Source organism: Calidris pugnax, unplaced genomic scaffold (assembly GCF_001431845.1).
Source record: "Calidris pugnax isolate Ruff unplaced genomic scaffold, ASM143184v1 scaffold116, whole genome shotgun sequence".
NCBI classification, from domain to species: domain Eukaryota; kingdom Metazoa; phylum Chordata; class Aves; order Charadriiformes; family Scolopacidae; genus Calidris; species Calidris pugnax.
This window is the reverse complement of record NW_015090877.1, coordinates 1468197-1491128: the sequence shown is the minus strand read 5'-3', so window position 1 is coordinate 1491128 and position 22932 is coordinate 1468197. Positions and strand designations below refer to the sequence as shown.

The following is a 22932-nucleotide window of genomic DNA, read 5'->3' as shown; positions in this document are numbered from 1 at the left end:
CCATGTCCTGGCCCAGCTGATCTGGAGCTGCTTTGGGGTGATGCTTCCTCCGGGGAAGGCACAGGGCTGTCACTCTGTTCCCCATGGGGACAGCAGAGATGGGGCAGGGCTGGGACAACAGGCTGGTAGCCCCAACAGTGGCAGCAGGCACCCTGCGGCAGGTTGAGCCCGTGCATCCAAAGCAGAATTAGGTCACACCTGGCTGTGGGGACACCAGGGACACTACAGCCCAGGCGTAAAGGGAACAGCATCTTCCCAAAGCTTGGCACAATGTCTAGAGGGTTTCAGTCCAACCCAGGGTGAGGACAGCCTGATTAAATGTCCCCATGATGCTCCCTGGTGGCAGCAGGGAAGGATGCAGCTGGGCCATGGTTGGACAACACCAAACTGGTTTGTCTTCCCAGTTTACTGGGGCCTGGAGGGAGTTACTGAGATTTGTGGAAGGTCCAACCTTTCATAGCCTTTGATCCAGCAAACTCTCCAGGGAGGGGGGCAGAGCAGGGAGGCTCCTGAACGAAGGTGCCTGGGTTAGAGAAAGACGTGGGGTGGGTCTGAGATGTGCTGCTCCATTCATCAATGACCTAGATGAGAGGGGAGAGTGTACCTTCAGCAAGTTTGCTGGTGATATGAAACTGTGAGGAGTGGGTGATGCACCAGAACCATACAGCGAGATCTGGACAGGCTGGAGAGTTGGGCAGAGAGGAACCTTATGAAGTTCAACAAAGGCAAGTGCAGAGTCCTGCACCTGGGGAGGAATAATCCCCTGCACCAGTACAGGTTTGGGTCGGGGGAAAGCAGATCTGCAGAGGGAGACCTGGGAGTCACAGAATCACAGAATCACAGAATCTTCTAGGTTGGAAGGGACCTTAAAGATCATCTTGTCCAACCGTCAACCTAATTTTGACAAAAATAAACACCCACACAACAAACAAAAAGCAACACCATCACTAAACCCTATCTCCCAGCACTACATCAACCTGTCTTTTGAACACCTCCAGAGATGGTGCCTCAACCACCTCTTGCTCCCTGGTGGCAGCAGGGAAGGATGCAGCTGGGCCATGGTTGGACAACACCAAACTGGTTTGTCTTCCCAGTTTACTGGGGCCTGGAGGGAGTTACTGAGATTTGTGGAAGGTCCAACCTTTCATAGCCTTTGATCCAGCAAACTCTCCAGGGACTTGTGCTCCAGATCCCTCACAATCTTTGTTGCTCTTCTCTGGACCCGCTCCAGCACCTCAATGTCTTTTTTGTGGTAGGGACAAATTCCCCATGAACCAGTGGTCCAACCTTTCATAGCCTTTGATCCAGCAAACTCTCCAGGGACTTGTGCTCCAGATATAGCCTTTGATCCAGCAAACTCTCCAGGGAGGGGGGCAGAGCAGGGAGGCTCCTGAACGAAGGTGCCTGGGTTAGAGAAAGACGTGGGGTGGGTCTGAGATGTGCTGCTCCATTCATCAATGACCTAGATGAGAGGGGAGAGTGTACCTTCAGCAAGTTTGCTGGTGATATGAAACTGTGAGGAGTGGGTGATGCACCAGAAAATGTCCCCATGATGCTCCCTGGTGGCAGCAGGGAAGGATGCAGCTGGGCCATGGTTGGACAACACCAAACTGGTTTGTCTTCCCAGTTTACTGGGGCCTGGAGGGAGTTACTGAGATTTGTGGAAGGTCCAACCTTTCATAGCCTTTGATCCAGCAAACTCTCCAGGGACTTGTGCTCCAGATCCCTCACAATCTTTGTTGCTCTTCTCTGGACCCGCTCCAGCACCTCAATGTCTTTTTTGTGGTAGGGACAAATTCCCCATGAACCAGTAATGTGCCCTGGTGGCCAAGAAGGCCAAGGATCTCCTGGGGGGCATAAGAAGAACTCCAGCACCTCGATGTCTTTTTTATGGTATGGACAAGTTCCCCATGAACCAGCAATTTGCCCTGGTGGCCAAGAAGGCCAATGATCTCCTGGGGGGCATCAAGAGGAGCGTGGCCAGCAGCAGGCTCCTGCCCCTCTGCTCTTAGAGTTGGGCAGAGAGGAACCTTATGAAGTTCAACAAAGGCAAGTGCAGAGTCCTGCACCTGGGGAGGAATAATCCCCTGCACCAGTACAGGTTTGGGTCGGGGGAAAGCAGATCTGCAGAGGGAGACCCTGCTGAGGGACATGGGGCTGTTCAGCTGGAGAAGAGCAGCCTGAGAGGGGATCTCATTGCTGCTGAGGAAGAGCTAAAGAGGGCAAGAGGATGGGGCCAGACTCTTCTCAGTGGTGCCCGGGGACAGGACAAGGGGCAACGGGCACAAACTGGGACACGGGAAATTCCATCTCAACATGAGGAGGAACTTCTTTCCTGTGAGGGTGGCAGAAAAGTCTGTGCAGAGAGGTGGTGGAGTCTCCTTCTCTGCAGAGATTCAAACCTGCCTGGATGTGTTCCTGTCAACTACTCTGGGTGACCCTGCTTTGGGGGGGGAGTGAGGGGGGTTGGAGGAGATGATTTCTGAAGATCTGTTCCAAACCCTATAATTCTGTGATTCTGTATTTAAGGGAGTAGATCCCACTTGCTTCAGAGCATCCTGGGAAGGCACAGCCCACCACAAACCTCTCAGACATAGCAGGGTACAGGCAGCCCCTCTGGTGTCAGCCACCACCACGCCAGCCTTGGGGACCTCCTGAGGTTATTGGCTGCCACACCTGGAATACGGCTGGTCCCAGTGCCACCGGGGCTGGAACAGGTCTGGCTGTGGGTCATCATGCTGGTCCCTATCTGCTGTGCTGCATTCAGCCACACAAGCTGTTGGTGTGGTGGAGCAATGCAGTGTCCTGCAGGGACCTTGCATGGTGTGGGGAGAAGGTTGGAGGGTGCAGATAGGGAGGAGAGGATGGGGAGATCAGAGGGAAAGGAGACAGGTGAGGGTGCCAGGGGAAGCATTAAAGGCAAGGAAAGGAGGTGTGTGGATGCGAGAGAACAAGGGAGGAACCAGGAGGGGAAGTGGAGGCATCAGCACCCAGTTCTGGTCCTGCAGCAGGGGCTGGAGGCTGGTGAGGAGTAATAGTCTTTGAGGACACCTGAGATGGCCTTAGTCCTTGATGAAGGTAAGGGGACAGTGGAGACACCAGCCCCTAGTGCTGGTCCTGCAGGAGGGGCTGGAGGCTGGTGAGGACTAATAGTCTTTGAGGACACCTGAGATGGCCTTAGTCCTTGATGAAGGTAAGGGGACAGTGGAGACACCAGCCCCTAGTGCTGGTCCTGCAGGAGGGGCTGGAGGCTGGTGAGGACTAATAGTCTTTGAGGACACCTGAGATGGCCTTTAGTCCTTGATGGAGGTAAGGGGACCTGAGGGTATACTGAAAGTCAAGCGAGACCAGAACTGTGTGCTTGGGGTGTAACCAGCCCATGGTGTGGTGCACCCTGCCAGGGGTTTCAGTGCCTTGAGGTTCCTTATGTCAGGGCTGGACACTTTCCTGAGGACTAGCAGTTACTGGGCTAACTGGGACAGTGGGCACTGCTTGGGACTGCAGGCATGGAGATGAGCAAAGCAGGGCTCTGGGTAGTGGTGCTCGCCCCTGAGCAGTGAAGAGCAAACACAGAATTATAGAATCATCTAGCCCAACCATCAACCTAACTCTGACAAAAAAATAAATAAGAAATAAGAAATAAAAATTACTAAACCATATTCCTGAGGACCACGTTTACCCGTCTTTTGAACACCTCCAGGGATGGTGCCTCAAGCACTTCCCTGGGCAGCCCATTCCAATGCTGGATAACCCTTTCCATGAAGAAATGTTTCCTAATATCCAATCTAAACCTTCCCTGGCACAACTTGAGGCCATTTCCCCTTGTCCTATCTCCTGTGACTTGGGAGATGAGACCAACCCCCGCTTACTCTACCCCCCCCTTCAGGTAGTTATAGAGCGTGATAAGGTCTCCCCTCAGCCTCCTCTTCTCCAGACTGAACAACCCCAGCTCCCTCAGCCTCTCCTCATAAGACTTACTCTCCAGACCCCTCACCAGCTTCGTTGCCCTTCTCTGGATCTCATCTGAGATTCCTGCTGATACCAAATGATAAAGAATTTTGCCCTCGGTGCTGGTGGAGCCTGGGGCTGAACTGGTTCCTCCCCCTTCTCTTGTGGAGACTCCCAGCTCCCAGGTTGCCAGTCCAAGGGGTTGCCACGGCTTGGGGACAGTCAGGCACGTGGCTGCATCCCCCAGGTGCAACCCTCATGTGTAAATGTCCCGAATAAACCAGCAAAGGTGGCTTTAGACATTCTGGGGCTCTCTGAGCTCCTGGCTTTTAATGTAGAAGGGAGAAACCAAGCTGCTTGTTTGCAGCCTGCCCCTGCCCCAGCGCGGGACCAGGCAGGGCAGGTGGTGACAGAGCCTTATTGGCGTCCCCAGCTGCTGTCCCCTCGGTAGAGGTGACCCCCGTCAGGCTGTGGAGAGCGGGGCTGGCACAGGCTCAGCCCCTGCGGGCTCTCTGCCTGCCCGCCCAAGGTAAACTCCGTCTGGCAGCCCCAAAGGTAGGGCAGGATTGGAAAAAAAAACAACCCAACACCAGAGGCAGAGCGATGCCCCGGGGCTGGCACAGCTTCTGGGAGACATGGGAGGTGACTGATGCGGTGCCAAGGTGTGTGAGGGCTTCTGCTGGCCCGTCACGTCCTGTCCTGGGTGCAGCGGCTGGAGGTCACCCCTCCTGCCTCCCCCCGGCTGCCAGTTTTGGGGGGTGCTGCCCACCTCACACTGCAGCTACGATGTGCGATGGCCCCACGGATGGAGCCATGGGGACCACTTGGGCTGGGGGCAGCAGGTGATGCTCCTCCAACACGGTTTTTCCCCCGCAGTGCTGTCCCCAGGCTGGAGGGGACACGGAGCTGGCACTGAGCTCCCTGTCTCAGCTCCCAGTGAAGCACTGGGCAAAACTGAAGCATCCCTGAGTGGGTTTCTCTATTTCTCTCCCTTCTAGCCTGGAGGAGAATTATTGCATCGCAGCCCCAAAATAACACCCCAAAGAGGCTTTTGCTGATGGGTGTTTGCATTCACGTGCCCTGCCCACACCTGGCAGCTCCTGGTTGGAGGTTGCCAATCCAGGCACCCAACTGTGCTGCTCCATGAGCTGATAACAGGGGTGGCAGGTGAACCCATTGCTCTTCCCAACTGATCATGGAATCAGAGAATCATTCAGGTTGGAAAATACCCTTAATATCATTGAGTCCAACCATTAACTGCCAAGTCCACCACTAAACCATGTCCCTCAGTGCCACATCACCACATCTTTTAGATACCCCCAGGGATGGTGTCTCAGCCACTTCCCTGGGCAGCTTGTTCCAGTGCCTGAAAACCCTTTTGGTGAAGAAAGGGTTATTAATTTGATTTGATGAATCAAACTGTGGGGATGCTGAGTGCTGGCGGTGTGAGCTGATGTGCAACCACGCAACCCGAATAACCCTGTGGAGCGTGAGGCTGGGCTGCATGAACCTCACATCTGCACCCTCCGAGGGGATGCCCAATGGGACCTCAGAGATACCCTAAATCACACTGACAATGTCTCTTTATTGCCTGTCCGTGTTTTCTAGACCAGACAAGGACATTTTAGAGCAATTCTAGCTTAAAACTCCTGCCCCAGGGTGGCACTGCAACAGGACCTACCTCGGGGGGCTTTGGGAGAGGGGTTGAGCCCCTGTCCCGGCTCGACCCCCGGAGTCCTTGCCCGTGGTCATTGCTTCGGGGTGAAGTAAGCATCTGCTTGCGTGCGACACACACCATGGAAAGCTTGCCTACGTCCCAGCCCACCTGCCGCCTGCCCTGGCAGCTTGACTCAGCGCGCTGCGAATATCACGGTGACAGGGAGGCTGGAAACGCTGCCGGGAGCCGGGGAGACGTGACACAGCAGGCAGGGCCCTGGGCTGCCCCGAGCCTCGGCCCTCCTGGCATCTGTGGTCAGCGTTTTTCATCTGACCTCCCTGGTTTTCTGGAGGTTTGGCTTAAATTCCTCTCCGGAGTCGGGTCAGGCGAGGGCAGGAGGGAGGGAAGCAGCTGAAAGGAGGGGGCAGCCCCACACAGGGACCATCTCCAGCTGTGACCAGTAGCAATATTCTCCCCCAAAGGGGGTTGGACACCTCCTTTCTGCTGAAGTCCAAGGGGCTGGTTGGGGTTTGGGCATTTTTCCAGCCATTTGTGTTGTTTCCTGAAGACTCATTGTCCACACAATGGGTGCAGGGCTGGATGTGGCTGTCAGGAGTTGGGTGCAGGTCCTGTTCTCTGCTGTTGAGTGGCTTTGAATAAATCCCATTGGGGATGGCAATGGGGACCGTGTCAGTGCTGGGTGTCCCCTTCCCCACCCTGATACAGCCTATGGGTGATGGACCCTTGTTGGCACGCATGATATCATCCCTTGGAGCCTGGCTGTGTCCTCTGCTCCAATGAAGCACATGGCTTGTGCTGAGGTGCCACTTCAGAACCAGTGGTGGCCCAGGTAGTAGCATGTGACATCCACCCTGCTGCTTCCCGGGGGTGGGGGAGACGCACCTTGGCTCTCCAGAGATGTTCACAAGGACAAGGACAAAAGGAGACAAGTGCGGAGGATGTTACGGCTTCAAGGAGCCCTTCCCACCCGGATGAGATGGACCCCTCGTTTATTCTGGGCTTTTGGCATCTCCGCTTTGCTTTACAATATGCAAGTGGGAAGGTCTCGCCACCTCCCATCTAATCCTGGAGCCCTGTTTAGGGGATGGTCCTAATCTCTGAAAGCCTCCAGGATTTTCCCCAGCTGTCGGAGGCGTCTTCTGTCTTCCCGCACCGACGCATCAGCTGTCGTCATGGGCAATGGTGCTGATGAGGCTTCCCCCCATCCCACCCAGCAGGTCCTCAGTGCAATTTCCTAAACTGGCAAATCGAGGTGAACGGGTAGACCAGATTTTATCTTTTGGGGTAGAGCCAGATTTATCTCTTTGCAATGGGGTCTAGTCAATAAATCCAGCTGAAATATGACCATGCTTATCTTTTGGGGGGTATTTGAATTACAGTGGCATGAGGAGGAGCTGATCCTTTAAGGAAGAAATGATACTCTCATTATTTAGACCTGTACGGTACCTGGAAGTCAAGTAAGACAACATATCAATGCTGGAAATGTGAGTCAAAACTAATTTATGAAAAGTACCCGCTTCCTGTAGAAAAGAGACCTTTTCTCATTGGAAAACATGAATACTCTGTATTTCAGCTAGATCCTGAGATATTTAGAGTTTCAGACAAAAGTGTGGTAATATTTAAATTATCACTAAAATTTGAGTATTCAGTCCTGCCAGTTGCCTGCAGGAGCAGCCAGCGCAGCCCACTTTGTGTGCTCTTGGTTTTCATGCCGAAGTGGAGGAATCACCCCGGTGGGCATTTCCTTTTGTTTCTGACACCAGACTCATTTTAGCTCCCTCACCCCAAAGTCGTGGGGCTTCTGCTGAGACACCCCACTCTCATCCTTCCTGGTGAAACGACTCCATGGGAGCAGTTCTCCCTCCCCTTTGTGCATCCACAAGTGAAGCCATCGTGGTGGGTAATGAAACCTTCGGCTCCCCGAAGTCTGGTCCTGTGGGAAACCCTTTGACCTTGACGTGGGCAACCTGCCATGATGCCTTTGTCACTTACATCAGACAGCGTAGGGTTTCCGCGCTTGAGTTTGCTCGACGTACCGCGGTCTTACCGGCAACGTGTGAATAAACAAGATGCCGATATACTACAGTAACGTAGCCCAGATAAGTCTGGATGATAAACCATGTTGATTCACTGGCTCTTAACCTATGAGTCACCCCGTGAGTCAACAGAGAAAACAGCATCTAAACGTCATCCAGCAGGTTGAAAAGCTCAAGTTTTGTTCAAATCAAGAACTTCAAGCAAAATAATTGCATTGATGTTCTTTTCCCGAGGAAAGGGTTTAATTTTCAACCACACTCACCCAAATTGAAATAGGAGAGAAATTTGAGCGCTCATTTCCTTATGAACTAGAGTTTTGTATTGATTTTATTTTTTTCCTGAGCTTTTAAAATTGCTTTTCTTAACTCATAATCGAAAGAAAGCTGCTTTTTGTGAAGCATTTTGGTTAAGATTAGACATCATGATCGCCTTTGCAAAAGACACACAGAAGACTTCTCAGCAGAGCTGATGGCTGTGGGAGTTCAGAAGTGGCCACCTGTGAGCTGATGGAAAAATTTATCAAGACACGGGCCAGGTGAATGCTGAGGGGCCAAGGATCTTCCAAGACAGGATGAAATCCCCGTGGGTCAAGGGATAGAGAAACCAGAGCTTCTCCAATCCTCCCCTCTGGGTGCCAGACCCACCAGGGAGCGAAAGACAGATGGACAGTCCCCTCTAGCCCTTCATGACTGTGCTGGGGAGCAAGGCTGTCTTCTTCTCTTTTGCCAGAGCAGCTGCAGAAAATTTTCTGGTTCGTGGACCACTTGGCAAATTTGAGCCATTCCAGGATGCTCTGGGGAGCAGGAGGGACTGCTAGTACCCATCCATGATCTACAGGCAGCAAAAATGTCCAGGAGTCCCACGTCACCCTCTCCTGCCTCAGGGGACTCATCCCTCAGGCATCCCAAAGGTATTCTGGGGCAGGAGGAGCCTTTATTAGTCATATTCCTCCTCAATGGCTAAAGTAATCGAGGAACATTTAGGTTATCACGTAGTTTTGGAGGAAACATGTCCTCTCTGAGATACAGATACAATCTCCTGGTGTCCTGCTGCCAAACTCTGTTGCTGAAATAACCAGGGGAGAAAAATATTCCTCCTTGGAGCAGAAGGGTCGTGGTGCTGGGCTGCAGTCTCCATGCAGCGTCAGAGCCCATGAGGGACCAGATTTACACTCATGCTCCCTGCTCCCCATGGGACTTGCAAGGCTGGTGGCTGTGATGAACTTTCTTCTCCTCAGCTTACAGGAGCAGCAGGGCTAGCAGAAACCATGGGTCTCCTTTGTGTTCTTTCTGGGGATTGGCAGTTTTGTCCTCTACATCCCTCTATGTCTCACTGTCTGTGTGGAGCACCATAGGCAGGGGTCCACGGGGCTCTGGCTCCATGCAGCCATCGTTGTTTGCCTGCTGCTGTCTCACAGCCAGGAGATAAGTCCCATGTCTGGCCAAGCCCAGCACCCCTGTGACATCCTGGGGACTAATGGGGGCTGCCCTGACTTCCTCTCCCCATCCCATTGTCCCACCCATGGGTCGTGCTCCAGCTGGGGTGCATCTCTCAGAGCCCTGTGGTTCTTTTTTGGGGTATCACCATCCCTTTAAAGACCAGCCTGGCCAATGGGGTTTTGCTCTTTCTTCTCTCCCTCCCCTTCCCGGGTGATCGCAGCTCACCCCACCTGGAAAACCACCCCCTTGTTAGCAAAGCTCAGATCATCTGGCCCTGTCAGATGGCTATGTCAGAGCACATAGCTTCATGCTCTGGCTGTCTCAGAGATGCCTCTTGGCCCTGATGTTCGTGTTTGGAGGTGTTTCCTGGGGACCACAAAACCGTGAGCCTTTGGACCAAGGCCCAGGAGAGCCGGGCTTGTTTGGCTCCTCCATAGCAGCAGCCCTGGAGACAGTCAAGTAGGTGGGGGACAGGAGCTCTGTTGACTTTCTGTCACCTCCAGTTTGAGGAAGGTTAAGGAATTAGACCATAGGTTATGGAGACATTTTTAGTAGCATCTCATGCATAGCATGGCAAGAGAGGGGAACAAGGACAGGTGGAGGGGAGGACAAGGTTATATCCTATAGGACTAATGGGGCTTTCTTGGCTCAGTGGAGGGCTTTGGGTTGAATCCGAGTTTGGGGAATAACAGAAGGGTGGCTGGTCACGAGTCCTGGGGTGACCAGACTCCATGGACATATGGGCAGGACAGAGACTGGAAGACATGGCATAGGGCTGGCTGGTGATAAATCTTCTCCAGGTGGATGGAATGTGGGTCAGGGGTATGGGCAGCTGTTGGTCCAGATGATTGCAAGAGCTGTCTTCCAACCATAGGGATTCAGGGATTGAGGTGGAGGCTGGGGGAGGGCATGGGGGAGCAGACCGGTCTGGGGTTGCCGTAGGGACTATGGGAGGACATGGGAGCAGGTGGGTTGAGGGGAGGTCAGTGGAGGATTAACACGGAGGATTGGGGTGGGAGGGGGATTGGCGTTAATTCAGGGGCTGGGGGAAGGTGTGGGGGGCGCCAGGTCAATGGGGTGTCAAGGGGGAGGAGGTGGAGGGACAGGGGGGTGGCTGAGGAGGTGGCAGTGAGGGAGCTCGGAAGCCCTTAGCTTAGGGTGGTGGTGCTGGGGACAGGAGCCATGTCCCCAAAGAAAGGTGACCTGGCCCTAGCCTGCCCAGTCCCGTGCAAGCCCAGGGGGGGTGGCAGGGGGGGGACAGGACCATATGCTGCAGTCCCATAGGAGGGGGTAGGGGCGTGCTGCTGAATGTGCAGGTCCCCGGTGGCTATTCCTGGCGGCCCCCGCCTGCGCAGGCAGATTGGTTTGCAGGGAGGTGACAAGTGCCAGCCGAAGCCTATAAAAACCTCCCAGCTCCTGTTTTGGCTCAGTGACCTGGTTCCCCTGTCCCAGCACAGCCGTCCCGGAGCAGAGACTGTCCATCCGGAGTGGAGACGCTTGGTCTGGAGTAAGGACCCCAGCTTCGGAGTCAAGATCCCAGATTTGGAGGAGAGACCTTTGGTCTGGAGCAGGAACCCCAAAACAGAGCGGAGACACCGGAGCATAGACCCCAAACCATCCTCTTCCCCAGCCCCCAGGCTTTGCAGCAATGACTGGCAAAACTGCACCTCAAGCCACGGACCCAGCTCCGGAGAAGGAGCCAGCGCAGACCCCGAAGGAAGAACCAGCACCAGCCCCAGCTGCTGAAGAACCCCAAGCCCCTGAGCAACCCCCTGCCACAGAGCAGCCCCCCGCAGATGAGCCTGCCCCCGTCCCCACGGCAGAAGCGACTCCAGCCTCTGAAGAAGGTTCCCCAGCTCCCCCAGCTGAACCCCAAGCCCCAGCCCCTGAACCGAAACCCGAGAAACCAAAAGCAGGTGAGAACTGAGAACGGGACCCGACACTGCAATGGGGAGGGGACATACACAAGGCTGGGAGGGGGCATGTGGGGGTGCCGGGGTGAAGGGACAGAGGGATCAAATCATCAAGGATATTTTTGGAGTGGGATATGGCTGGAGGATTAGGAGGATGGGAGGGCTGAAGACCAACATGTAGGTTGGGTGATTGCCCTCCAACAGCCCCGCTACTTGAGAGCCTGTCCTCATCACTGCGTATTTGTTACAGAGCCACCCAGCTCCCCCTTGTCCTTGGCCGTGGAAGAAGTGAGTGAAAACTCGGTTACGCTGACCTGGAAAGCTCCGGAGCAGACAGGCCGGTCGGGCCTGGACGGATACGTGGTGGAGATCTGCAAAGATGGAAGTAGGCTTGGGCTTTCCTGCCTCGTAAGCATGGAAAATTGGTGTGTTGCTGTGGAGGTGTGGGATGGAGCTGGGCAGAACCCAGCAAGGAGTTTCCCTGGGCACCATTTCTTTGCCCAAATGGGTTCATTTTAGATGATTTTTTTTTTCCAATGAAGGAGACACTCTTCCCGTTGGCTTCAGATAGTAGTGATGTCTTTAATAAGGGGCTGGACTAGGTTTAATGTCACTGCCATATCCAGCTAGAGGGTGGAGGAGAGATGAGCGTACCCACTGGGGATGATCTCTAATGAACTCCAGCTCTGCAGGGACCTCAGGAGGGATAGTGATGCAAGACCTCAGGAAGAGGTCCCATGTTTGCCCTAAAGAAAGTGCAGAAGAAATGGGGGTAAGGTGGCATGATGAGGGAGCAAAGGGTCCTGGGAAATGCAAGAGGGGCTGGCATCCATCAGCAGGCAAGCCCTGCCCAAGTGAGATGGGTCTTAAAATGCCTGGAAGGAGGATGGCTGCAGTGGATGGAGGTTGGCTGGTGGGTGGCAACAATTATCTGTGGTTCTCTGGTTGCATTGCTAGTTGTTGGAATGGGGTAGGTGGATAAGGCTTGTGTTTTGGGCACTCTCTTGAAGTCCTGCTTGGCTTTGGGGTGAGAGTGAACGGTCTCTGTGGCTGGGGGGATCTGCAAGGAGAGGTTGGGCCTGGTGTGCTGGGTGCTACATGAAGTTGGAGTGTTGGGAGACATAGATGGTCCATGGGCCTTGGGGAGCTCGATCTATGACCCTTGGCTGTTCGTCTTGTGGGAGACATGATCAACACATGCTTGGCTGTGGGATGCTTTCAATCTTGGGCTGGGGACTGAGGAGGTAACCACGGTTGGACAGGATGCATGAGGAGGCCTTTGTGTGGGATAAGGAAAGATGTGGCCATTCCTGGAGGGTGCTGGCTGACAACCACCCAAAGGTCATAGTTTTGGATGGTTTCCTAGCTTGCTTTGGGTTTGGCTGAGTGACAGAGGAGCTCTACTCATTCAGTGATAACCACGTGGTCTCCGTGACTACTGTATTTCAGCTGGTACAAGACACTGGTTGGCTAAAATAGGGTGAGGTTTGAGCGAGGGCTGGTTTGAGCCCTCATCAACAGTGAAGGGAAAGAGGAGCTGGGGTTTGGCTGGTCTGATGGCATTTGATAGGAGAACCTTCTTGGTCTGAAGGTAGACATGGTAGCTTAGCAAACCCTGGCACACGTGTGTTGCTCTAGTTGCCCGCCTGGGACATCCAGCCCTTTGGTAACAGAGGTGGTTTGTTTTCTAACTGAGAAACCTCTGCAAGTCTGTGTTAGCTGGCTCACGTGTGAAGGCTTCTACATCTTGACTGCAGAATGAGTTTGAGATGACCCTTCCAAGCAGGAAGAGCAGTTGAAGAGGTCTAGCTGGCTGGTGGCAGGTGATAAGCAGACCTTGCCCAATGTGGAGGATGTGCTGGGGAACATGGTGAGCCCCAGTGAGTTGTCCTTGGGGCAATAAGAGGAACAGATTGGCAGGGCAGTCAGACGGACTTAACTACTTCCAGAAATGCACCTGGAAAGTCAGCAAGGACCATGTTTGTTGCCCTGATGCCTTTTCTTACTTGTAAACAGCTTCCTGTTGGACAGTTGAGCTTCTGCCAGCGTTTTGTATCCCATGCTCCTTGGCAGAGTGGGGTGGCCAACCTCCCCTCTAAGATGCCTTTTTTTGCTGGTGCCCCAAATCATTCAGCCTTTGCAGAGAAGGGGTTCTTTGCCTCTGGGTTTCACCCCCTGTGGCTTGATCCTGCTGTTTGGGTGCGTGTGTGTGTGTCCATCTGTCCATCGCGTGCCTGAAGTGCTCTGCTGGGCTGGTTGCAGGTGCAGACTGGAAGGCTGTGAACGAGGAGCCTTTTCTGTCCACCCGGTACACGATCCCAGACCTCAGCTCCGGTGACAAGATCCATGTACGTGTGAAGGCCGTCAGCGCCAACGGTGCCAGCGTCCCAGCTACTTTGGAGCAGCCAGTTCTCATCAGAGAGATCCTCCGTAAGTACCGCTCCCGCCGTGTATTCTTTCAGCCCTACACAGAAATCACAGCCCGTCCCTACAGCCCGGGCAGCCTCTGCCCTCTCACACGTCGCAATCCAGCCTTTGACAGAGATGTTATTCTCAATAACTGTGATCCATTCCCTTGGGGTGGGATGGAGCAGCTTCTTCCTGACCTCAAGCCACTGATCCTGCAGACGGTGAGGCTTGGTGGGAGAAGGACTTAAAATGCAGAGCCACGTTTTCCCGTTTCTTCACAAGAGCTCAGCAACAGTCCCACTTCCAGCCCATCCCCTCTCCTTGGCCATGCTAACATCTCTAATATGCCATCACATGCACGTCAGACAGCTTTGTTTATTTAGCTAAGGAAAGTCAAGAGCTGGTAGTCTGGAGTATGGGAAGTTTAATCACGCCGAACTCGCTAATGAATAGCTTGCTCTCATGCTTGGCAGGACTCGCATTCCTCCCGGGGTACTGCGAATGTGCTGAGGCTGATACGTGATGGCCAGGCTGGTTTTCACTTCTCAAACAGCAAATATAGACTTATTTTCCCTTCACAAGACATTATTAGTGCACAACTTTTCCTGTTACTCAAAGAACACGCCGGATTTTTCAGCTGCTTAAAAATAGTAATAATAATAATAACAAAAGTTATTCCGGGAACCATCAGCTTTTCATAGGAAAGAGCTTGGAGAAGTCTGTTAGCATCTGGAAAGGGTCCTGCAGGCTCTGTCCTCAGTCTGCTCACAGGAGGTGAACACAGATTAGTGGTGGTGTCTGCTGCCGAGTTCACCTCCAGGTCCCAAAGGCGTCCCACCAGACCTTGTGGGACTGGGGAAACTGGGGCACGAGGGACTGGGGTGAGATGCCAAATACACAGCTCATGTTTCCCACTTCTGGTCCCGTGCTGCACCCACCAGGTCAAACCCCCTGTCCCTGCCATGGAGCTTTGTCCCAACCACGTGTCTGGGCTGAGAGGTGTAAAACCCAAAGAGCTGAAAAACACACACCCCAGACTTGCTTTTGCTCCACAACAGTGAGGGTTTTATTTCTTCTCTCTTTTCTTTTTGCTGATTGAAACTCTTCATCAGCCAAGGGCACTTGCCTGCTTTTGCATTTCACTCAAAACACAGCCCTGTACACCCTTTGCTGGGGAACAAATTAACTCTTAGCGGCACTGATGTCCGTTGGGCACCCAAGTCCTCTCCTCTCTGCCCCGTTGGCTACCTTCTGGTCTTCACATTTTGTTTGGGACCGCATTTTGTATCTCTCACCAGTTCATTTATAGCACCACAAGGGATTTTAAATAGCAGCGATACAGACGGCAGGGAGTTTAAAAACAGGTGGGACGAGTGGGTTTGGGAAGTGGAGAGAGACAAGGAGAAACCAGATGAGGATTTGGTGTGGGAGTCGCATTTTGCAGGGGGCTGGGGCAGGAAAAACATCTTCCCACCCGCAGCAGCATGTCACCTGGGCCACCGACCTCAGCCAGCCCCCTCTGCCTGAGCAAGACACACCAAAGCTGGGGAGAACACCCATGAATCAACATTCCTTCCTCGCGGTCGGGTTTCTCTGCCCCACTGAGACTGATGAGCCCAAGTGGCAGCAGGGATGTGTGGATCCCCGGGGGGAAGAGCAGGACGAGGGGAGCAGAGACCATCTCAGCTGTCGGCGGGGCCATCTGAGACCTCTGGGCATCTCCTGCCCTCCCCAGCCCACCGCCGGCCTTTCACGCTCACAGCTGTTGAGACATTGCTCAGTCCCCGGTTAATTCTGGCCGTGCCCCTTCCCAGAGCTAAGCTCCGGCACGTTTAATCCGGGCAGGGACACACAGCTCTTTTATGAGGGGCTCACGTAAACCCCATGCCTCTCCAGAAGGATCACCGAGTGGCACCCAGCCGGTAGGGTTACACGGCTGCTATTTTCACCCCGGGAAGGAGACACACGCTCCATCAGCATTCTCCAGTGGGTTTCTTGCTTGTCTTTGTTATGTTCCCTTGGGGACATTAGGCTTTGGTTTAAGGCTGGGGCTTTCACAGCTCTGCTGTGAGTAACCGTGCACCACCCCGGTATCTCAATGGCCTTGAGCACACAGCAAAGGTGGAGGTCTGGCCAGCCTTGTCCTTGCTGGAGGTTGGGTTTTGTATCTCTGGAGTGTCTGCTTTCTGAGCTGGGGGAGAAATAATTCCTAACTGGGAGATGATGTCCTCTGCCTTGCTACCATGGAGGCTGTGCTGCAGGTCTTCTGGTTAAGCCCATGTTGGTCTCCATGGCCTGGCTATAATGAAGGGAGTGAATGGTCCATCAGGGTGGTGGCATTGGGTTGGTGACCTGGCATCTCAAGGTTGGACATAATTTTGTGGTGCAGGCAATGGGGGAGGCTGGCACGTCCCTGCAGGGAAGCAAGCACTGTTCAGGAGATGAGAGAGAAGAGGTCGCCATCTTTCTGGGTGGGATTTCTTGATGGTCAAGCAGGGGGATGCATTGGGTGGGTCATGCAGTTGGGAGCTGTGATTTCCTTGGCCCCATGGTGTGTTTTTCTGGTCTCCAGAGCTCCCGAAGATCCGCATGCCCCGTCACCTGCGACAGACTTACATCAGGCGTGTTGGGGATGCCGTGAACATTATGATCCCTTTCCAGGTAGGTGTGTGATTTGGGATTTGTTCCCTCCAGGCTTTCCCAATGCAGGTTGGCTTCTGCAGTAACTCTTCTATCCACCATGACATGCCTGGGGCCATGCCATAGGCTGACTTATCCTGATCCCCATGTCTCATGGGGTGAGGGTGGGAGATGGGGAGGGAACCTCTCTCCAATTCATGCCTAGCTCCTGTTTTTCTCCTACTATGTCTTTATTGGTGGTGTTGGCAGTGGGACAACCCCAAACACGCTCGGTCGTGAGCTAGCTACTGGTGCTGTCTCAGCCCATGAGCCCTGTTCAGCTCATGCTCCTGGCCAAATCTCACAGCCACGTACCACAAGACTCCACGGCACAACAATGGGGCAAGCAATGATGGGCCAATCTGGAGGTCTTCTCCTCAACTGATCTATCGCATACTGTTTGGGGCATCCCCAAAGCATCTCCACCATGGCATGAGGGTGACGGAGCCCTGGAACAGGCTGCCCAGGGAGGGTGTGGAGTCCCCTTCTTTGGAGATCTTTAAGATCCACCTGGATGCAGCCCTGAGTGATGTGCAACCCTGCTTTGGCAGGGGAGTTGGACTAGATGATCTCTAGAGGTCCCTTCCAACTCTGAAAATTCTGTGATTTGGACAAAATTTTCTCCACCATGGAGAAAACATGCCCTGAAACACACTGGGGGGAAGCATGAGCCAGAAATCTTCCCCTGCAATGAGGGAAATGTCCATGCCGTGTCTCATAGGTGGTTGGGAGCCTGTGCTGGCCATGCTCCAGGCACGACTTGGCCCTGGATATTGAATTCAAACCCCAGCTGCCTGACTTGAGCCTGGGCTCAGTGCCTGGGCAACAGGAGTGCAGCTCCACCTGCAAAGCCCTGGACAAGTAAAGCTGAGCTTGTTCCATGAGGACTTTGGGGGACTCATCCCTGGAGCCCGATGGCTTCCCATCAGTGGGGCTGGCAGGGATCATCTGTAGCTTATTCCCTGGGGACTGCTGGGTGGGAGAGGCTGTATCCAGGCCACTGCTGCCTGGACAAAGCAAGGTGGCTTTGCCCACCTGTCCTTCCCAGCAGGACCAGCTGGGACCATGCTCTTGAGTGGCTCCTGATGGGCCTGTGTGGGTTGCTCCAGGGAAAGCCAGACCCCGAGGTGATCTGGACCAAGGGTGACAAGCCTCTGGACACCAGCCGCATCAACATCCGCAACACGCAGAAGGACACCATCTTCTACATCCGCCAGGCACAGCGCAGTGATTCGGGCAAGTACGAGCTGGCCGTGAGGATAAATGGAGCAGAGGACAAGGCTACCCTGGACATCCGAGTGATTGGTAAGGCTGGGGATGAGACCCTACATGGTTGTTCTGGGACTCGTTCCTGCCCTTGGCTGGGGATAACTCCTCTTGAGGGTGGAATGGAATAGGGTCAGCAACAAGGCAAGGGACTCTGGGGTGCCTCTTCCAGTGCGATCTTCTCCAGGATTATGGAGATGAACTCCTCCAGTTGGCAATGCAGGGTTCCTGCCAGCCCATGCCCCTTGCAACTTCTCATCCCTCGTGTGCTACAAGAGGGTGAGAAGAGACTAGAAGCGAGGAGCAAGGGATGGTCAAAACAGAGAATCTGGCGGCAGTGAATTAGGATGCCACAATGTGAGGGTTTGTATTTGCAGAGCCACCAGGCCCCCCCCAGAACCTGAAGCTGGTGGATGTGTGGGGCTTTAATGTGGCCCTGGAGTGGACTCCCCCGGCGGACAACGGGAACTCTGAGATCAAGGGCTACATCGTGCAGAAGTCAGACAAGAAGAGTGGGGTGAGTCGGGGCACTTCTGGACCTCCCGTGCCCTGGTGCTGGGGCGCTGCACAAATCTGTCTCCCCCCATGCCTTCTCCATCCTTTGGACAGCCTGCCCTCCTTCACCACTCTTTTGTTGTGTTTTTTCTCCTCCCAGAAATGGTTCACGGCGCTGGAGCGCTGCACCCGCACCAGCTGCACCATCTCCGACCTCATCATCGGCAACACCTACTCCTTCCGCGTGTTCGCGGAGAACGCCTGCGGGCTGAGCGAGAAGGCAGCCATCACCTCCGGAGTGGCCCACATCAAGAAGACAAGTGAGGACAAGACTGTGGCTATGGGGCTGGGGGTGGTGGTGGGCAAAAGGGGTCCTGTCCCTGTTGGGGCTAGTGCAGCTTCTTCAGTGTTGTGGTGATGCCACTGGGCTGGTCACCAGGATGGTCCCTGTAGGGGTGAAGCTGTGCGTCCCCAAGGCAGAGGTCCAGAGGTCCCCTGCCCTCCTTCTACACCTCTTTCCTCCTTTGGGGAAGGCATGTGCCATGGTCAGCCCTCTGGGAGGGATTAAGGCATGGACATCCCTGGGGTGAGATTGAAGCAGGAGCTGGAAGGGGTGAGGAACAACCCTGGTTTTGGCCCTGCAGCTCAGGGCAACAGAGGAAGAGACCCCTGCAGTGGTCCATCTCAGGTCTGGCTAGAGGCTGACTGGCTGTTATGTGAAGGAGCAGAAGTATTTTGGGGTACCTTGGGCTGAATCCCTGTGACCATGTGCTGGTAACCCCAGGAGCCCAAGCTCTGCCTCAACCTACAATTAATTATTTTCTTAGAAACTTCTTACCAGCCAGAGAAGATCCCCCAACGGGACATGATGGAGCCTCCAAAGTTCACCCAGCCCCTGACAGACCGAACCACCACCCGGGGCTACAGCACACATCTCTTCTGCTGCGTCCGGGGCTTCCCCCAGGTCAGTGGTTCCTCCATGGACAGCATCATGTCTACGTGTGGGCAGCCACCAGTGGGGGTTTTGCAAGGTGGCTAGAGGTGATGGGAGATGGTTGGTCACATTGGGTTAGGGTTGGATGTGTTTTGAGGCTGCAGCTGCCCTCTCAGTCAAACTGTGGCAAGTTTGGGGTGTTTCTGCATGAAGATAGGAGACTGATCTTAATTCAAGCCATGTCCTGTTTCCTTCTGCACTGGGGGAGGAAGTGTGGAGCCATCGTTAGGGATCAAGAATGGGAGATTTAGCTCTTCAGATTGCTTCTGACTGTGAATCCCACCATGGCCACAATTTTTAGGCAGGGTCAAGGCAAAGGCAAACAAGTGGCTGAATTTTGGGGCCAGTTAGATTTATCATTTCTCTCTCTGCTTTAAACAAACAAATAAATAAATAAATCCTGCTTCCTCCCAGCCCAAAATCATCTGGATGAAAAATCAGATGGAGATACGGGAAGACCCCAAATACATAGCGATGATTGAGCAGGGCGTCTGCTCCCTGGAAATCCGCAAGCCCAGCCCTTTCGATGGGGGCATCTACACCTGCAAAGCTGTGAACCCCTTGGGGGAAGCCTCGGTAGACTGCAAACTTGATGTGAAAGGTAAGATTGGCCGAGAAGATAGAGGAGCAGGTCTCCTTGCCGGCCTTCTGTTCTCACTTTCACAGTGCTGTGGTTTGTGACTGTTTTGTGTTGATCCTGGTGATGGGGGAGCCAAAGGACACTGGGCAGCAGTAGAGCTGGAGCTTTGGGTTCCTTGGGTTTATGGTCTTGAAGCATCTTGAAATTGCCTTCCCTTATTCATGGCCAAAAACTGGGGAGGAAAGCAGAAACTGCAGAGCCAAAGGATCAGGGGTGCTGGTGGAGGATGGGACAGTTGCTTGCTCCTCACTGCATGTCCCAAGCCACCCATGAGCCATGCATGTGGGGCCCGTGGTGAACCCCCTCCATTTGCACCTGGGTTGTTCTGACTTATGTCTCGGGATCGTGCCCAGACTTTCCAGCTCACATTTCCCTGCCTCAGCAGAGCACCCAACCCAACCAAACCCTGTATGAAGGTGTCCTGCTCTGCTCCCTCCACAGACGTCTCTCCTGCGTGCTGCAGACCCGCCTGGGCATGCAGGAGGATGCATGTCCACCCACACACACTGTACGCATGTTCCTCAAGTAGCAGTATGTCCTTAGACACGTGTCACTTCTATTATTTCTCCTCCTGTGACTTCCCAGCACACGCTTGCCCCGAGACATGCTCTGCCCTACTTCCCATGCAGGCAGGGCTCCGACCCGGTGGTCACCCTCAGTCCCCGCTGAAGCTACGGGGCTGCCGAGGTGGCACGGGGTCGGTGCTCGGCTCTGTGGCAGCTGGTCCCAGGGCTTCCAGCCAAAGCAGTGAGCCCTGGCCCAGCCGTCCCCGGCCACGCTGCCCTGCAGGCAGGGCTGTCAGCCCAGCCATGCAAACAACGCAGTGAAGTCAGCCAGGAAGATGAGCTCGTGGTTGTGATGGGGACACAAAGCACCTGGGAGTTCACCCCGGCTGGGATCTTGGGGACGAGCTGGCCAGCAGCGGGCAGTGATGGTGGTGGGCACGATTGCCTGGAGCTTGTGTGAGCAGGGATGGTGTGCGTAGGTGCATGTGGGTGTGTGGGGGTTGGTTATGCCCTGGCTCTATTTCGGAAATCAAAAGGGGATTGAGGTGAGGAGGGTTCAGGGGGTTTATATTTCCCATGCTCTCCTGCAGTGCCCCAGTGAGGACAGATCAGAGGGCGAGATGAAGAGCAAGGTAAGTTGGGTTGGGGGGTAGGTGGGTTGGGGCTGCGGGATGGAGGGAAGGTGGGTCACTTCGTTGGGGATGGAGTGGGATGAGCACCCTTGTCACCTGCTCAGGGTTCAGCTTGTCACCCCAGCTCAGGGCTACCTTGTCCCATGGCTGGAGATGCACTGGTGGGGTGGGATGCTCAGAGCCTGAGAGAAACCTGCCCCTGTGGGAGGTGGAGGGAGGACTGTGAATATGGCCAGGAGAAAGAAGGTGCAGGGGGGAGGCTGGTGTATCTGGCAGATACGTGGGCAGCACAGTGGGCAGCCCCCCAGATGCACATGAGGGGCAAGTACTGGGGCTGGGGGCAGGTACAAAGGGGTGTGAAATGGGGCTGTGGTGTAGAAAAGAAGAGTTAAAGGCCTGCACCTGAATTTTGTGGGGCAGAAGAGGGTGGAAGAGCTGGGCTGGGTTTGTCTTGCATTACAGCCAGGCCTGGGATGTGGTTTCTCATCTCATCCTGACCACTGGTCTCTCAGCAGCGGTGCCCTCACAGGACTTGGATCCCATTCCTTTACCCCAGGTGGATGCTGCAGTTCCTGGGCGGTAGCGTGGCACATGGTGATGCTCCTGGCCATGGCCCCTGCTGGCCTGCCCCCTCCCCGGCAGTGCTCTGGGGGGACTTGCACCTCAGCCTCCCATGGCATGGTCCTTTCTGAATGTGTCCTTAGCTGTGACAATAAAACAAGCCCATCTGAGGGGCTTTGTTCCTAATAAAAAAACCCAAGCCACTCTGTCCTGCTTATTGTGGTTTGGTTTGGGTGGGTGGAGGTGGAGGGAGCTGCGGGTTCATATGGCACCCCACTGAACCATGGGTGGAGGAAATGGTTTTTGAGCTTGGAAAGGCATGACCAGCTTTATAAAACATCTATGAAGATGATTAAACCAGAAGCAACCCAACAAAGAGGAGGACGGGGAAAAGTTTCGTTCTGGAGCTGGGGAATGAAGAAAAAAAAAAAACCACAAAAAAACTAGCATCAAACTGTAGCACGTTGATGCTTCTTTCTGCGTGTCCGTGATGCAATGATCCAGCCACGCGCTGCCACCAGCATCCCCTCCCCACGGCATGAGACAGCGGGGGCAGGACACGCCGATGCGCTCCCCGGAGGGGGAGGAATTGTCCCCGCTGGCTGCTGATAACTCATGTGCAGAAAGATGACTTGTTACTTACAGCTCCGAGACAGCCGGGGTCAGATGCTGTTTATTATCAGGGAGCCCAGACGGATCCATCAATCTGAGTAAGCGCATCATTAACCAGGGGTCAGCAGCGCCGTGTGCCTCCCCCGCCGGCACGACCTCCCTCCTGTGCTGAGGCAGCAGCTCTCCCAGCCCCGTGCCAGCTCGGTCTTGGGGTCAGACCCAGATCCTGCCCGGAGAAAGGCATATCCACAGGCCACTGCCAATGTGGGTGCAAATCCAGCCTGGGCACCCGCAGATCTGAGCCCAGCCTGCCCCTGGTGCCACTGGAGGGCAAAGCCTGTGGCTAAAAGAGCTGATTCCTCTTTGCAACCCCTCCACTTCATCTCCATCTGCTTCCAGTCACCTGCTCTCTGTGCCGCAGGCAGGGCTCCGACCCGGTGGTCACCCTCAGTCCCCGCTGAAGCTACGGGGCTGCCGAGGTGGCACGGGGTCGGTGCTCGGCTCTGTGGCAGCTGGTCCCAGGGCTTCCAGCCAAAGCAGTGAGCCCTGGCCCAGCCGTCCCCGGCCACGCTGCCCTGCAGGCAGGGCTGTCAGCCCAGCCATGCAAACAACGCAGTGAAGTCAGCCAGGAAGATGAGCTCGTGGTTGTGATGGGGACACAAAGCACCTGGGAGTTCACCCCGGCTGGGATCTTGGGGACGAGCTGGCCAGCAGCGGGCAGTGATGGTGGTGGGCACGATTGCCTGGAGCTTGTGTGAGCAGGGATGGTGTGCGTAGGTGCATGTGGGTGTGTGGGGGTTGGTTATGCCCTGGCTCTATTTCGGAAATCAAAAGGGGATTGAGGTGAGGAGGGTTCAGGGGGTTTATATTTCCCATGCTCTCCTGCAGTGCCCCAGTGAGGACAGATCAGAGGGCGAGATGAAGAGCAAGGTAAGTTGGGTTGGGGGGTAGGTGGGTTGGGGCTGCGGGATGGAGGGAAGGTGGGTCACTTCGTTGGGGATGGAGTGGGATGAGCACCCTTGTCACCTGCTCAGGGTTCAGCTTGTCACCCCAGCTCAGGGCTACCTTGTCCCATGGCTGGAGATGCACTGGTGGGGTGGGATGCTCAGAGCCTGAGAGAAAC

At 54.7% G+C, this 22932-nt stretch overlaps 1 protein-coding gene across 2 annotated transcripts; it reads left to right on the top strand.

Annotated features, from left to right (window-relative positions):
* The first annotated feature begins 10554 nt into the window (after positions 1-10554).
* MYBPH (myosin binding protein H) lies at positions 10555-21328 on the top strand. 2 transcript variants are annotated; one of them, XM_014946308.1, is made up of 11 exons: positions 10555-11018; positions 11266-11400; positions 13278-13445; positions 15997-16085; positions 17213-17408; positions 17747-17886; positions 18025-18184; positions 18692-18828; positions 19273-19459; positions 20595-20636; positions 21152-21328. In XM_014946308.1, exons 1-10 carry the CDS (start codon positions 10751-10753, stop codon positions 20603-20605), a joined length of 1491 nt encoding a protein of 496 aa, XP_014801794.1. In that variant the 5' UTR covers positions 10555-10750; the 3' UTR covers positions 20606-20636; positions 21152-21328. The 2 variants fall into 2 exon arrangements, with proteins under 2 accessions (XP_014801794.1, XP_014801795.1); XM_014946309.1 differs by having other exon boundaries at positions 21149-21328.
* Positions 21329-22932: the final 1604 nt, after the last annotated feature.